This window comes from Capra hircus, chromosome 9 (genome assembly GCF_001704415.2).
Source record: "Capra hircus breed San Clemente chromosome 9, ASM170441v1, whole genome shotgun sequence".
Classification (NCBI taxonomy): domain Eukaryota; kingdom Metazoa; phylum Chordata; class Mammalia; order Artiodactyla; family Bovidae; genus Capra; species Capra hircus.
The window spans coordinates 81,974,637-81,992,341 of record NC_030816.1 but is presented as its reverse complement, the minus strand read 5'-3'; the positions used below and the strand labels follow the sequence as shown (position 1 = coordinate 81,992,341).

Below are 17,705 nucleotides of genomic sequence, written 5' to 3'. Positions count from 1 at the left end.
TAGCAATACATAAAGAATGGAACAGTGAAATCAGGAAGGCTAAACCAAAGTACTGCTATCTGGGACTTCAGATTATTCATCAGCATCATGAAATGCCAGAGCACCATAGCAGTACCAGGGGTTGATGGATCTAAATGGAACTGCAGGTTTTTGTTGATGTTGTTCAGTTGCTAAGTCAGGTCTGACTCTTTGCTGCCCTGGACTGTAGCATGCCAGGCTCGTCTTTCCTTCACTGTCTCCCGGAGTTTGCTCAAACTCATGTTCATTGAGTCAGTGATGCTATCTAACCATCTCATCTGCTTCCACCCCCTTCTTTTGCCTTCAGTCTTTCCCAGCATCATGGTCTTTTTCAATGAGTTGGCTCTTTGCATCAGGTGGCCAAAGTATTAGAGCTTCAACATCAGTCCTTCTAGTGAATATTTAGGATTGAGTTCCTTTAGGATTGACTGGTTTGATTTCCTTGCAGGGTTTTGAGTAGTGATCAAAGGAGAAGAAATTAAATTGGCTCTGATCTATCAGGTTTCACATTTGAGGTTTTATTTTTTCAAAAAGGTTAGTTAGACTGTGATATGTCTAGATATGTGTTGAGATTAGATCAGTCATGGAAATGTTGGATATTTAGCTTGTTGGTATTGTAAATGCAGCAAAATTTTGAATTACAAACTTATAGTTTAAAAATTATGTTCTTTGTTTAATCTTTGCAACAACCATAGACTAAGTTGGGTGCTAACAGCATACTTCTGCAATAGATTACCAATACAGGATAATTGCTCAAGCCTGTGATATGAGAACTCTTACTGGTTTGGCACGAAGCGAAGAGAGTGATCTTCGGTTTTTTCTCCACCCTCCTCCTCTGCCATCTTTAAAAGAAGTAAGTAAAAATAATCTACTGAGTGAAAAAAAGTTTAATATATCATCTTCACTTTGGGTGCAAAATAACCATTCAAAACACAATTTTTTGGCTGCTTCTCACAGGCAGGTCAGTTAGGGTGTAAACCTGAAATTGTAGCTTCCATTCCAAGGTTTTTTGATTCCTCAGGAGGTGCTATTTCTCCTAAATTATTTTCCTCTTTGTGGAGTTGGGAGTCTCTTTATACCAGAGGGTGGCTCCTTAGCATATCAGCATCCATCAATTGGTCCTTTGTACTAAGATCGCTATAGATCAGTTTTTCTCAATCTCAACACCACTGACATTTTGGGTCAAATAATTCTTTGTTGTTGGAAGCTGTTCTGTACACAGTGGCAGCTACTCCCTGGATGACAGTAGCACCCCCCAGTTGTAACAACCAAAAATGTCTCCAGATATTTCTAAATATTTCCTAGGGTGCAAAACAGCCCCTGGAGAGCCACTGCATTTAGATACTAATGTATTACCATGTTGTTGTTCAGTCGCCAAGTCGTGTCCGACTCTTTGAGACCCCATGGACTGCAGCACGCCAGGTCTCCCTGTATTCTATACATGGATATTGTTAACCACTAATAAAGATATTAGAGCATGTTTCTTAAGCGCTTTTCCTAGGCTTTCCTAGAAAGTGAAAATCTGAAAACTTTGCCATGAGTTTTTGAAAAACAGAAAAAAAACTATACTGGATGTAAGTTATTAGTGAAAATCAGAACAAGTTGAAAATCAGAACAAATAGGAACAAGTTATGGATATTAAAAAGCCAGCTTTAATTAGAGAGAGTGTAATAATTCATTTTGAGTCAAGATGTTAAGTGGCCCATGAGGTGAAATCTTGAGCGATAAATTGCAATAGGTCTTTCAGGCTGGGGTAGTAGACATGAAAGTATGGAATTCAAAATTAAACAATCCTCTTTTACCAGGGTGGGTGACCGGCTTCAAGACTAAAAGCACTGATTTAACTCTACTGTTTTGGCTTAGATTCTTTGGGTGCTTTTCATTATACTCAATTGTTGAGTTTCATTATGAAGAATTTTTTCCCTTTATTTCAGGATTCTTCCACTGAAGAAGAGCTCAGACACTTGCTGGCTTCTTTACCTCAAACAGACCTGGATGAGTGTATCCAGTGTTTTACAGCTTTGGCTCTGAGTGAGAGCAGTCAAAGTCTAGCTGCTCAGAAGGTTAGATCTTTTATTCAGTTAGTAAATATCTTGGAGTGTCCACTTTTCTAAAATGTTGTGCTAGGGGCTAGCACTTAGAGCTTTAGGGCAGTCATTCATCTAGGAACTGAATAAACTTACTACTGATTCCTGGTTGTCTGCCACATCCTGGGCTAGGTGTTTGGGATAATGGGGAAACAGGTAATAAAGTTATAGAGCATGTAAGAGAGATACAGAGCATGTAAGAGAGATCCAGGATCTCATCACTCTTTGTAAGAGGTCATGTTGAAAAAGCTCTATAGGATGTCCTCTGAAGTTGGATCTTGAAGAATGAATAGGTAGTAACTGACAAGGCTATTAAATATTACCTCTGTGTTGGTGATGCCTGAATTCAACATCTCTAACCTGTGTTCTCACCTAAGCTCTAGGTTTAAATATTGTAGCCTCCTTCTTGATGTCTCTACATGGATGTTTAACAGGCATCCCAATTATACATACTGAACTCTCCCTCCCTCCACAAAGCCCTTCCTCCCCTAGTCTGTTTTGTTTCAGTAGAGGGCAGAGCATCCATGTAGTTGCTTAAGCTAAAGCCTAGGAATTCTTAATTATTCTCCTCCATGTTCAGTTGATCAGCGGTTAGTGTAAGCTGTTCCTTCACATACGGCTTGACTCCAGTTGCCTCACCATCTTCACTGCAGCCGCTTACTCCTGGCCACCGTCATCTCTTTCTCATGGTATCCTGTTCCTTCATCCTGGTTCTGTTCTTCCCTTCATTTAAAAATAATTTTAAAGTCTCTTTTTATTATTTCGGTATACTGGGGTGTTGATTCCTATTTGTGGAGGCTCCCCATTATGTTATATTGTGGATTAACACGCGTTAATCATTTTTACTGTGAGCTTATCTTTAGCTAGACTGATTGTTTTCTATGGGAGTCCCAAGTACCTCAGATTCTAAATATATTGCTACAGAGAAGTTTTTATGTTTGCTTCTTTTGGATACCCCAAGGGTTCACTATAATGGGACTAATTTTTTTTTATATTAATTCCTTGGCTTGGAATTTCTCGAGCACATTGGTAGTGTGAATTCAGATACACCTGTGGGTGATATAGATTGTGATTGTGATTTCCCACTCAAAGCCCCAGCAGAGACAGGCTTCTTGCTCATGGGCTGGTGAGCAGAGTTTTTCTAGACTCTCTTATAGTCAAGGAGGCCAACTTTGCAGGGTTCTCCCTTTAAATAGAGACCTTGGATCTAGCTCCCAGAGAACGTGAGTCTCAAACCCCATCTTCTGTGGTGATGTGACCCCTGAACAGGTGTTACTATCCCATCCTCAGGGGCCTGCAGGCATTTTACCTCATCACCGACGTGCTGACTCATCACCGGTGTGCTGACCACTTCTGCTGAACGTTGTTTTCAGTTCTAGCACCCAGGGGTTTCCCTTTATTTCTTTATTTTCTTTAGAGCTTGACTTTGTTTCAAAATAGTTTTGCTATATTTTACTAAGCATGTTTGTCATGGGAGAGGCTAACTATGTCAACTAAAGAAAAACGCACAACGTAAAGTTCCAGGTTAAGTTTTATTTGGGGATCTTATTGAGGATTGTAGCTAAGGTAGCTCCAAGGAACTGCTCCAAAGAGGTGAGGGAGGAGCCAGGATATATGAGTTTCTTGTTGGGAAAAAAAACCCTGTGGTTGAACATCAAAGATTATTACTAATCACACACACACAAAAACACATCTTGAGTTAATGATTTTAGTGCTTGTCTGTGTATGGGAAGATGCAAGAATCTGGGCTCATTGAAATTATTCATCAGATATGCATCTTCATCGCCTTGGGCCAGTATCCAGAGCGCAGAATTTTCTCTGTTTTCCTCCATCCGGAATTCCCCCAGGGTGCACAGTGGGTAGAGTGTGCTGCAGTGGCTGATGGCTTGATGGTGGGCACCATTTTTTGTTTAGTGTAATGGCAGGCTACATTCTTTGTCCGTACCTGGGAGACAAGTTCACCTTCTTGCTGCATCTAGAAAGCTTCCTTATCATGTCTCCACCACCTCTAGGAGCTATAGACACTGCTTCAATCTCCAACTTCTGTCTCCAGTTCTGTGTCCTCAGCAGCTGCAGTGATTTAAAAACAAAAGTTCGATCAGGTCATACTCCTGCGTGGAGCCCTCCAAATGGCTCCCCACTGCACATTAAACCTGAGCCCCTCACTGTGATCCAGGCACAGACTGGCCCATGTTTACCTGTGTGTCTGCCCCTAGGAGTAGTGAGGAGATTGACAGGAAGGCACCACTGGGTACAGATGTAGAGAGTAAAGTTTGTTTGGTGGCAAAGAGGCTGAAAACTGAAGGAGACCACACTTAGGTGAAGAAGGCGGTGTTTGCACCGTGGTCAGAGCTCTCAGAGTGCTCCCCGGGGAAGCTCCACTCCTTGGGAGTAGGACTACTTTCAGACAGGAAAAGCTATCGGTTCCGAAGGCGGTGTCTGTTATCTCCCCGCAACCCTTACTCCTTCTGTTTTAGCCACGGCCTGTTGACCAGATGTAAACACCTGGCATAAAACCACCCGTACATAGCAGAGGGCTTCTCAGTGAATCACAGCAGCCTCCTAAACAGACTCCCACTCTGGCCCGCCCAGGGTGGTCACTGGCTTCCACTGTTCCTCTGCTATCATCTCAGCAAGACTTCTGTCTTCATAAAATAACTCTTACAACAGAAGAGACCCACAGACCTAGAGATCGAACATAACAGTTGTCATGGGGAAGGGAAGTTAGGGAGTCTGAGATGGGCATGTACACACTGCTGTGTTTAAAATGGATCACCAGCTGGAAGCTACTGTACAGCCCAGGGAGCTTGGCTCTGCTATGCGGCAGGGTGGATGGGACTTGGGGGAGAATGGATACAGGTATGTGTGTGGCCGAGTCCCTTCACTGTTCACCTGAAACTATCCCAGTATTGTTTGTTGATCAGTTACACCCCAATACAAAATAAAAAGTTAAAAAGAATAGCTCTTACATCTCTAAGAGAAATCCAAACAAATTATAGCCACTATTACTGTATTAATTACATAATCGACTCAGTGAGGAGAAAGCATTTTATCAGTGAAACAAATGCATTTTGTTTGCATTTGTTTTGCAATAAAAATGCAATAAAATAAAAAGCATTGTCAGTAAAACAAATCATAGTATTCTGTATTCTTTTACCAATTGAACTGCCAGCTAAAAATGTGCACTTGCCATCTGCCTCCACAAGGATTAAGTCACTGACCACTGTAGCCACCATCAACACACCCTGAAGGGAGTTCAAGGTGGAGATCAGCAGTGAGGCCCTCTGTGCTGTGGGGAAAAGCAGCAGAACAGGCCTTCAGATAGATGTTTTTAGGAAAAGATTTTATGAGCCCAAGTTCTTGCATCTCCTCTTATCTAGAAAAGCAGGAAAATGACTAACAGTGTTGTGTGCTCCTCACTTTGGCCTCTGCCATAGTGGGTGCTCGACTGTACATCCCCCGTCATTAAAACCATATAAAATACTGGCCTTCCCCCCTGCCTCTTTGGAACAGTTCCTTGGAACTGTCTGAGACGCTGTCTCTCCAGGCTACAGTCCTCACTTTTCCCCAAATAAAACTTCACTCACAACTCTCACATTATTCATTTTTTATCAGACAGCTGAATGTCTTTCCCTCATTTCTGTGTTTATGAGATTTTAGGGACATACCAGTAGCTATGATTTCTCTAGCCTACGCTTTACAGTTTCTCCTTTGGGCCGTGTCTTGGAGTCGCTCCAGTGAAGCGTAATCACTGTTTTCCTTTCGATGCTCAGAGCGTCACTGTGTGGCCACCAGAGCCTGCTCCTCGTCATCCTTTTTAATTCCATCCCCAAGGTAACTGAGAGAGCACCTGTGTTTTCTGACGGTGAGAGGTCCCTGGCTCTTCTCGATTCTTCCTGCCCCCCGCAGGGCATCCCACGGCCTCCGTCTCCCACACCTTCTCTCTCAACCTCTCTCCTCACGCCCCTGCAGAGCTCCTGCTACCTGGCCTGGAGTTCCTCAGTTTTCAGCACCAAAGATTTTTCTCTGCTCATGACTATTCAGTTGACACCCCTCTGCCTCCTCTCGTGTTGTGTCACCTTCTACAGGGTCTCCTCACCTTTTGCTGAGTGAAGAGAGTGCGCGGTGTAACACGTTGTACCACTTCCTTGCTACCTGGACGTCGTGGCCTCAGCCAGCAGTTTAAAGGAATAGCCCATCTTTAGTTAGTTTCATACTGAAATCAGTAATTTTAGCTCTGAGATCTCATCTCATCAGACCAGTAAGCAACTCCATTTCAGTTACTCTCACTCCCCAGTTTAGTCAGGCTCTGGTTTTTTTATAAGTTGGAGTAAGTTGGGTGAAGGAGTGGAAGGCGCGTCCGTCTGGTTTTTAGTGATCTGACTGGTTAATGACAGACCTGTCCTGGGACAGTCCCCAAGCCCCCATCAGGAGTGGGGGGTGCGGCTGCTCTACAGCACTGCTCACATGCAGAGGTCCCTCTTGGCTTAGCAGACAGCCTGTGGTTATGGTTGGGTTCAGAGCATGGCTTCTTAACCTCTGCACACCATGGATCCCTCTGGTGACTTAATAAAGCCTATGAACTCATTTCTAGGTGCTTAAAATACATAGGATTACTCAGGAGACTGATTATATTGAAATACTATTATCAAATTTACAAATTTGTAAAATATGTACTTTAATTACAAACTTAAAGAATTGCAACAATAATATATTTCAGTAGACTTGTCAGTTATTCCTATTTCATCCCATTTGTTTTATCATTCCCCATTTACTCTCCATATATATGTGTGTGCATATATATATTTTTTTCTTTTTTTTGGTGGTGCTGGGTCTTCGTCGCTGCACAGGCTTTCTCTAGTGTGGTGAGCGGGGGCTCCTCTCTAGTCGCAATGCTCGGGCTTCTCACTGCAGTGGCTTCTCTTGACAAGGCACACAGGCTCTTGGAGCACGGGCTTCAGTAGCTGCTGCATGCAAGCTCAGTAGTTTTGGTGCATGGGCCCAGTTGCTTTGAGGCATGTGGAATCTTCCTGGGCCAGGGACCAAACCCATGTACCCTGCATTGGCCGGTGAATTCTTATCTGCTGTACCTCCAGGGAAGCCCTATAGATATATTTTTTCTACGTCTGTTTTTACGCACATTTATAGTTTCCCACCCTGTGCCTTTTGAGAGTTAGATGCAGGGTCAGTTTGGGGTCACCAGTGTGAGAATCTGCAGATGGCATTCAAAGGCACTATGAGCATGATGCTGTTTGCAGGTGGCTGCAGCAAGTGGCGTGCGGTGGGGAAAAGATGCACCTTCTATTGTTTGCAGGGCTTCCTCGGTGGCTGAGACAGTGAAGCATCTGCCTGCAATGCAGGAGACCCAGGTTCGATCGCTGGGTCAGGAAGATCCCCTGGAGAAGGGAATGGCAACCCACTCCAGTACTCTTGCCTGGAAAGTTCCATGGATGGAGGAGCCTGGTAGGCTGCAGTCCATGGGGTCACAAAGAGTTGGACACAACTGAGCGACTTCACTTTTCTTTCTTTTCTATTGTTGGCAGAGGCACACAGACTGCTGCTGTTACTGTGGCTTTTTATCTTTGTTTGTAATTGAATACAATGAAAAGTTTCACTTAAGGGTTAGGAAAGTAGAGAGACAATTTTTTCCCATCCAAGCTTACATCCTCTCTTCCCTGAAGTCTCTCCATCTCAGACCCTTAAGGATAACCTGGGTTACAAACTCATGCTTTAGAATGAACGTCATTTATGCCCAGTGAGTCTGAACAAGCTGCAGAGCTCTAAGGTTGTAATTTTTTATGAAGAAACACTAGAGATTAGCTCTCAAATGTAATAAAACAAAGGGACCCACAATTACAGGCAGTATCAAAACCCCCCACCCCCCTGCACCCCACCCGCCCTGGTGGTGATTTGCCTTCCCTGCTTTTATTCTCTCAGTTCACTGGGAGAACTGGATCGGTGAGCAGGAAAGCGCTTCTCAGCTTTAACGGCCACCTACTCCCACAGCTAAAGCCTGGGAAATTTGCTGACTGTACTTCTGGGGGGAGGCCAGGCAGGAATGGTCCTCGGTCTTCTACCATCCCGCATGTTACCATCAAGATTGCTCCTCCTCTGATGTCAGGATCCAGGTTTCCGTCTTGTTTTGGTTTTTGTTACCATTGGACACTCCCAGTCACCTTGTCTCCAGGTTCAGCCTCTGTTGGAGGACCTCAGAGCCCAAGGGTACAAACAGGATGCAAACATTTGGACGTGTAGACTGTGACTTCTTTCTGATCCAATATGGCAAACTGCCTGGGGTCAAGAGAACAGTGGATGTGGTGCAGTGGTTTTTCCACTGTGAAGCTTTTGTGGTCTTGGTTTAAGGACAATCCAGCAATGTTGGGCACTGTTTCATATATTTTAGAGGCATTATATTTCTTTTCCTAAGAACTTTCTGCTTCTGACTGTTGCTCATTTTCCCATAGCCTTGTTGGTATTTTCTCACTGATTTGTAGGCGATCATCGCATGTTAGCGATATGCCGTAAGAATTGAAATTTTCTTTTCCCAGTTTATTTTTGTGTTTTAATACCTACTAAGGACTAGTCCCCACTATTCCTCTCTTTCATAATTTTCCTAACTCTTCTGTTTATTCTTCCATGTGAATTTGAATTTCAATTTAGGAAGACTTAAAAGCTTTCTCTCTCTCTCTTTTGGTGGTGCTGCACGGCTTTCAGGATCTTAGCTCCCCAACCAGGAATTAAACCCTGGCCCTAGCAGTGAAAGCGCCGAGCCCTAACCATTGGACTGCCAGGGAATTCGCCCCCACCTTTTGTTTTTTAATTAAAAGCTCTTTGATCAGTTGTTATTGTCAGTATTTTAACTTTTTCTAGTAATGCCTTTTCTATTATTCTGATTGATAGATTTTAGCTAGACTCTACTGGCATAATCTGACACCAGAACATCATTTGTTCAGCCCTGGCTTTTCTTACTGGGTGAAGATTTGTGTGTTAGTCTCTGTACTTTCAGATAAGAGGATGCAGAGGAAAGAACTGAGAAGCTCAAAGACTGCTGTCTTCTAAGAATAATCCCACATGTTTTCTAGTCTAGCAACAGTTTGCATAATGAAAGTTCCCTGTAAGTCTCTGAAATATTTTGAGTCCTACATATTAGTTCTTTCTAATTACTATATATAATACAGAGGTTGTTTTTGTTTTTGTTTCTGTTTTGTGAAACAAAAAATATTAGGCCCTTTTTTTCCACTAAGAATTTTGATCATCTCATTGTCAGGGTGGTTTATGGTGTTTCGGAGGAAATGGACTTCCTTATGCGGAAAGTTTTGGAGAAGTTCCTTCAGCTACAGTGGAAATGTTCTGTTTGGAAGCTTTAGTAAAGCATTCTGAGGTAAGTTACATTTTCAAAATATCGTCACATTTTATGATCACATTGAAAAAATTATACATGTTGATTCATTCAAGGGAAGTAATTCTAATTTTTTATAAAAGAAAAAAAGTTTTTTGCTTGTTTTCCTGCTTTTTTCTCAATTGTTAGCATTGATAATCATGATTTAGCACTAATACATGAATTTCATCTTTGCTAAGTATTTCTAAAAATGAATTTAATCTCAAGTGTACATAAAGCAACCTGTTGTCTAAATGTAGCATTTACCTTTCAATTATGCTGTCTTCCATTACCTTTCTCAGATAGTTTTTACAAGTAATATTATCAATAGTATTAAAATTTACAAGTATTATTATTTAACTGGAGTTAATTTCCAGTTAAAATATGTGCCAAAGATGTAAGACAGGAAAAAAGTAAATACTTGGCAAAAGTATCTACTTGACCATAGCCTTGAATTTTAACCATAGCATGTATATATCAATGATTTTAAAAACTTTTTTTACATTATGACAACGTTTCTATCATGATCATGGTTTGATTTTATAAAGAAAAAGGCAACCAACTGTGGTGCTCAAGCATTAGTGCGTAAAAGTCATCCAGGAAGCATGTTCAAAATGCATATTCCTACTCACCTCTGGCAATTTGAATGGAGTCAGTGTGCGGTGGGGTCCAGGAGTTCGCGCTGGTAACAGGCACCCCTGGTGCGGCTGATGCAGGCGGGTCATCCCACATCACGAGAATCGGCTCTAAATGCTCCCGTTTAACTGGGAACCGGTAGACACTGCTCCCTGGTCATCTCAGCTCCCTCTGGTGGAATCAGGAATTGAGCACCGAACAGTCACTAGTGTAGTAACACACTAAAAATGGAACACGGGAGAAGCAGCTTCACTTTTTTGTGACTTATGACTGGTGTCTGAAACAACAGGGGCATCTGCAGTAGTACGTCCAGGGCACAGAATGTAAAGTTTCCTTTCCAGAAACTTCTCAACGTATAACATATCTCAGCTGATACATGTCCCAAAGGCATACTTTTAAATGCATTTAAAATGTGGTGAAATTTAATAAGAATTTAGAGAGGGAAAGTCATTGCATCTACAGGACATGGTATCACATAAGTGATAAAACTGAGTGTTAGGAAAAAGAGCAAGACCACCCTGGGGATTGTAGCAGACTGTCATGGGTCTGTTCTGTCTTCTTACCTTAATCCATAGATTTCCTTTGGCTTTCTTTGATCTCTTTTCTCCATTAAAAATGCGCATCCCCTTTTCTTTCTAATTTTTACCTGATCTTTCTATTTTAAAAAAATGTCCAACTCTTAAGTTTGAGGTGAGTACCCCTCTCTGTGCCCTGCCCCCCCACAAGCTGTGGGCTTGTGTGGGATCACAGATGTTGCTTATCTGTATCTGGGAGTTCATATAGATAGAAGCAACATCTGCCATTTACACAGGGGATTATTTCCTGGCATCAGGTGGCAGGTTTCTCAAGGGGAGAAGACCCTTTAATGTAGTTTGAAACCAATCAAAATATCCATATATATTGAAACAATTCTGAAATAATGATATCATGGTTCCATCCAACCAAGAGCTAAGCAGAATGACTTTTAAGAATAAAACCGTCACAAGTCCTAGTGGCCTTCATTTTTCAGTGATTTTTTAAAGCACTTCCCACACAGACAGATGGGGGTTGGCTGATATATTTGAGTTGAGCTGAGAGTTTGGGGGGGTCTCCCTGGGTCTCTTCCTTGAGCAGGAGCCACCTGGCTGCTCACCAGCATGCTCTGTCACCTGGTTAGTGAACTTGTGCAACATAAAGTGAGCTTTCATTAATTTATTGTGCTAGATACCCACACATTGTGATAAAATTGAAGCAAATGGAGGCTTGCAACTACTGCAGAGGCTGTACCAACTTCACAAGGACTGTCCTAAAGTACAGAGAAATATAATGCGTATCCTTGGAAATATGGCTTTGAATGAACATCTTCATTCTACTATAGTGCGCTCAGGTAACAACTTTACATACTGAGTACTTGGAATCCAGCCCTCTGTTCTTCTCCCACCTTTACCCCTCCATTGTGGTACACTAATTTTTCAACAGATATAAGGCTTTGCTTAGGGTTAGTTTCGGGTCCTTTAGAGCATGTTATTTTAGTAGGGGCAAAGAATTGCTTGAGCCATGTGGGTAATCCACACCTAAGCTAATCAGTATGTAGACAGTCACAGGAGAGCGGTTTCGGCCATGACGACCGTCTTTGATATGATCTGGGTAACCAAGAGGCATAGTGAGACTAAAGAGAGGTGATATCCCCGCCTTGTAACTAATAAACACCTGTGGGGAGGTGCTGCGGATGAAATTTCCCGCCTGCTTTGGTCTCTGTCGTGATGCATCATGATGCCTGCACGATGGTGGTTTTCCAGCTGCAGCATCCCTGCCTCGTTCACAGTTCAGCATTTGGCATTCTGCTGTAAGCAAGAGCCCTTCCTCCTCTGCCTCCTGCCTTTCTTCCTTCTCCTTCCTTTCCTTCCCCCTCCCTCCCTCCCTATCAGTGTGCGCACGTGGAGTCCTGATTTTTCATGATTTACAACTTATCGCTGTACTTTGTAGTTTGATGCAAAGTAGGTTGATGCCAGATTGTCCCAGCTTTGGTCAGTGGAGCTCAGCCAGCTGGTTCCTGTGTCCTCTGATGTACCCACCTCATTTTGGGAGGCAATCCTTACGTGCTGGTGTAACAACATGTTCCAGGCTTATTTCTTCAGAGACTCCTATTTCCTTTTAGTGGAGGCTAATTGTTAAGAGACCAAGGTTGGGTTCTAGCTAGATGTGCTTATTGCTCCTGGGATGTCTTTGCTTCTTGGCTCTTTCAGTGGAAAAAACAGGGTGATATAACAAATAAATGTATATGTATACATTTATTTGTAATGTATGCATAATGTATGCAAATGTATACATACACATGTGTATGGATATGTAACTATCCATACATATGTGCACATATGCATGCATGTGTTCAACAATATTTAGAAATGATGAATTTATATTATATTTTCTCTTGTATCTCTCCATTTTTTTTTTACCTTTAAGAGTGTCTTGATAAGCAGAAGATTTTAATTTACTGAAGCGTGACACAGGGATCAGCAGACTTTCCTATAAAGGACCACTTACAGTATTGGTTTTATTTGTTCCTCTTTTTCTTTTTTTAAGGTGGGAACTTAGAGCAGTGATTTTAACCTTTTTTCTTGTTTCAGTTATCTATAGCTGTGTATCAAACCACCCCAAACTCACTAGTTATTTTTTTTGTGCATGAATCTGAAATTCGAGCAAGATTCAGTAGGGAGGGCCTTTACAGGCTCTATGCTACGTCAGTGGGGCAGCTCAACCATGGGATGGAGATTACTCCTTTGAAGATTGCTCACTCATACGACTTGTAAATTGGTACCAACCTGTAAATTGGCTCTCAGCTGGGAGCTCAGCCAGGGCCAGGAGCATTCACTTTCTTCAACAGCCACCTTGGGCTTCCTCAAAGCATGGTGGCTGGATTCCAAGGGCAAATTTTCCGAGAAAGAGCCAGGTATAATAAGCTCTTTAGCCTTTTACAAAAAAATCAAGCACTGGAAGTAATTTTTGCCAAATCTATTGATTAAAAGCTAGTCACTAAGGCGAAATCATATTTGAGGGGAGAGGATTTAGAAGAGGTTTAGATCCATCCCCTCTTGATGAGAACAGTGTCAAAAGAATTTGAAGACATGTTTTAAAATCATTAAATTATTAGTTATTTTAAATAACTAATTAAAATAATTTAATTTAATTTAGTCATTAGTTATTTTCTAATATAGGTATTTAGAACTGTAAATGACCTCCAACCTGCTTTAGCTGCATCCCTCAAATTTTATATGTATTTTCATCATTATTCAGTTTGAAATATTTTCTAATTCTCCTTATGATTTCTTCTTTGTCTCGTGGGTTACTTACAAGTGTGTTGGAATAATTTACAAATATTAATGGCTCTCCAGATACCATGTCTCTGATTTCTAGTTTAATATTCCAGGCATTCAAAGAACAAACCCGATAAGATTTTAGTCTTTGGTAATTTGACACTTATGTGATGGCCTGTTTTATGGTCTATCTTGGTGAATGATCTATTTGCACTTGAAACGAATGAATATTCTGTAGTTGGGTTAAGTGTTTTATAGCGATAGGTAACAGTTTAACCAAGTTGGTTGATTATATTATTCAAATCTTCTCCAGATCTTTTGTTTAGTTTTTATCAATTACCAAGACAAGTTAAATTCTTCAACTGTGATTATAAATTTGTCTGTTTCTCCCTTTAGTTCTGTCAGATTTTGCTTCCTGGTGAATTGTTCCTTTTTTATTAAGTAATTTCTCTATCACTGGTAAAACTCCTTTTCTTGGAGTCTATCAGGTATTAAAATAGCCAGCTGGCCTTTTTTAATGCTTGCTGATTGCATTGCATGTCTTTTGTGATTTTCTCTTTTGCTTTCATTTCTCTGTGCCTAAAAATAAGTACATTTTTCACAGACATCGCATACTTGCATCTTCTTCAGAAAGTTCAGCTTGCTAATCCCCTTTAATTGGAGTGTTTTGTCTGTTTGCCTCTGATACAATCATTGATATTGTTTGGTTATGTCTGTTGTCTTGCAGTTTTCCACCTTTCTGGTTTTTGTTTCTTTTTTTCTCCTTTATTGACTATTTTGGGGTTACTTGAGTATTGTTTTATATTCTATTCTTTCTCCTCTTTTAGCTTTTTTACAGTATTTAATGTGTACTTTTTGATTGACTGTATCTTTAACTTATAACAGTCTATTCTGAATTCATATTATACCATTTCATATATAATGTGAGTGTCTCACAACAGTATAATTCACTTTATGCCCTCTGCCATCATTTGTGGTACTGTCGTAATTACAGACTATAATATGTTACAGGCCATAGACCTCACAGTATATTGTGGCTATTTTTCTTTTAATAGTCAAGTGATATTTAAAAAATATAAGAAAACAAATTTTATTTACATATTATATCCAGAACTCTTTACCTTCTTTTCTATCTAAATTTGCATCTGATATCATTTCCCTTCAACCTAAAGACCTGAGTCTGCTGGCAATATATTCTCTTCACCTTTCATTTTCTGAAAATATCTTGACTTTTATTATCCAGGGATAGGTTATTTTCCATGGATAAAAAATACTTTATTGATAATGTGGTTTTATTTTTTCTGTCAGCACTTTAAAAATATCATTCTATTTTCCTTTTTCTTTTGAACATCAATCTTTTACTGATAACAAAGCAGCAGTTTGGGGGCCTGTTTCCAGGACACCAAGAGCAGGCTCCTGTCACCATGCTGGTGTGTGTGTATTGTCTGATGAGAAGTCTCTTAGGTCCATTTGTTCTCTTACATGAAATGTGTCTTTTTTTTCCTCTGCCTTCTTTTAAGATTTTCAGCAGTTTGACTGTGAAGTATCTAGTCTGTTTTTACGTTTATCTTACTTGGTGTTCACTGAGCTGACTGTATCCGTGAGTTAATGTTTTTGATCAAATTTGGAGACTTTACAGATAGTGTATCATTAGACTTTTTTCTGTCCCCTTTCCTCTCTTTCCTCCTGAAACCTGAATTCTGTATATTAGACCTCTTGATTCTGTTCCACAGGTCACTGAGGCTCTGTCCATATCTTTCCAAATATTTGTTTCTCTGTGCTGTCCCTTTCTGTTTTTTAATGTACTTTTATTTAGTATAGTTGAGGTATAGTTGAGGTGCAGTGTTACATAAGTTTCAGGTATACAACATCGTAATTCAGAATTTTTAATTTCTTAATGTGGTGTGTCACCCTGATGGATTTATAGGTGTAGAAGCATCTTTGCACCTCTGGGGTAAATCACACTCAGTCATGGTGTATGATTCTTGTACATTGAATTCAACTTACTAATGTTTCGTTGAGAATTTTGCTTCTATGTTCATCAGTGATATTGGTCTGTGATTTTACTTTTTTGTGATATTTTTGTCTAGTTTTGGCATTAGGGTGATGCTGGTCTCGTAGCATGAGTTCAGAAGCATTCCCTTCTCCGCAGTTTTGTGGAATAGATTGAGAAGGATAGGTGTTAACTCTTCTCTAAATGTTTGGTAGGATTCGCCTGTAAAGCCATCTTGTCCTGGACTTCTGTTTGTTGGGAGTTTATTATTATTACTATTATTACTGATTAAATTTCATTATTGGTATTTGATCTGTGTACATGGCTAAAGTATAAAATCAAGTCACTGGACAGTAGGAACAGTATAATTCCATTTAGCAAAAATAAAAGTATATGGAGCTGCTGCTGCTACTGCTGCTAAGTCGCTTCAGTCGTGTCCGACTCTGCGACCCCATAGACGGCAGCCCACCAGGCTCCCCCGTCCCTGGGATTCTCCAGGCAAGAACACTGGAGTGGGTTGCCATTTCCTTCTCCAGTGCGTGAAAGTGAAGTCGCTCAGTTGTGTCTGACTCTTCACGACCCCATGGACTGCAGCCCACCGGGCTCCTCTATCCATGGGATTTTCCAGGCAAGAGTGCTGGAGTGGGGATGCCATCGCCTTCTCCGATATGGAGCTAGTATATATGTATAAATTATTGGTATGTAGTTGAATTTTTTAAAAGGTTTGGAAGGGTATCTACCAGACTTTTAACTTTAGTTACTTCTGAGGATATAAATGAGAATTGGGAAATGATGGGAATGCTAAAGTGGGATGTTCATTTTTAAATGCTGTTTTTGTTCATTTTTACAATTAAAATATATTCAGAAGTTATATAATTTAAAAACAGTAAATATTTAAGAAAGACACAAATTTTCCAAGGAGACTTTGATTTTTTATAAAGGTGAAACATTGCAGGCATTGTTAAAACACTTTGTCAACTGAAAAATGCTGTAGAAATGGCTTATGCCATGCTTTCTCTAGTGCTACCTTTCTTGTGACTCCATTAAAAATGAAGCCATATTTTTGTACACACCAGTAACAAACTAGTATATCTCTCTAGGTAGAATTTTAAAACACTATTTATTATAAAGCATTCTACAACAGATTTTGAAGAGGGGTTTTCTTTAAAATTAGAATATCGTTAAAAGAAATTGTTGGGTCTAGAATTTCTTCTGGATTATTAAATAATGGCCTCCTGTCATCATAGTTATTCTCAACACTTTGCCACAGAAAGTGGGAGGAGGACATGAGGACAAGCTGCTGTCTGTTGAGCACCTGCTGGGCGTGGTGATGGCAGTTTTTAGCTAGATTAATTTAGTAGAACCTTTCTTTGGGTCAAAGGAGCAAAGTAACTTGACTGAGGCTCCACAGCAAGCAAGCAGGGCACAGAAATTTGACACCCAAGTCTCTCTGACCTCAAAGCCCATGTTCTGTTTTATTTTAAATTAAATAATGCATGAACAGACTCTCATTGTAAATACTTCGGAGAACACAGATACAGCAAAAAATTAAACCCGCCTTTATACAGAGCCCACCCCGATCCCAACTGCCCCCCTCCTCAGAGGTAGTGACTGTTTGTTAGCTTGGTGCCTCTTTCTAGATCTTTGCATGTGATGCGTGCATGCATAGACTTTCATACATATTTATGTACATAAAGCAGTACACTTTTAAACAACAAAAACGTCAAAATGAAATGCAGTGGTACTGCAGAAAGTATTTCTTTGTCTCCCTTTAAGAAAGTTTTTCCAAAGTGTTATATAGAGAATGGATAAACAAGGTTCTACTGTATTGCATACGGAACTATATTCAGTATCCTGAGATGAACAATAAAGGAAGAGAATATAAAAAAGAATATATAGATATAGGTATAACTGGGTTACTTTGCTGTACACAGAAATTAACACAACACTGTAAATCAACTATACTTCAATTAAAAAAAATTTTTTTTTTTCCCTCTGAACCTCAGGTCTCAACAAGTTTATAATTAAGAAACAACTTCCTCATGGATATTAAGGCCTGCTAATCTGACTGCCAATCAGAATGAAATAACTAGTATTAAGTCACTGAGTTTAATAATCATTGCTAAAGCAAAATAGGACCCTTTCTTACCGTTTATGACCTCATCCGTAGTAATTACAATTTTTGTTACATTTTCTAAATGAAAAAAAAAAATGGCTGGGGACATCATGGTGTTGTGTTGTGGGACCCAGAGGGCCTTAGGGAAGAATGGAATTGGGGCAGTCGGGCTTTTCCTCGCAGA

General features: G+C 40.4%; 1 protein-coding gene across 2 annotated transcripts in view; it reads left to right on the top strand.

Annotated features, from left to right (window-relative positions):
- SERAC1 (serine active site containing 1) overlaps positions 1 to 17,705 on the top strand; it is a 55,061-nt gene that overhangs the window by 25,102 nt on the left and 12,254 nt on the right. For both annotated transcript variants that reach the window (XM_018053413.1, XM_018053414.1), the window contains 4 exons: positions 750 to 871; positions 1,953 to 2,081; positions 9,373 to 9,486; positions 11,323 to 11,485. In XM_018053413.1, the coding sequence (XP_017908902.1) occupies positions 750 to 871; positions 1,953 to 2,081; positions 9,373 to 9,486; positions 11,323 to 11,485 (528 nt within the window). The remainder of the gene's footprint in view (positions 1 to 749; positions 872 to 1,952; positions 2,082 to 9,372; positions 9,487 to 11,322; positions 11,486 to 17,705) is intronic.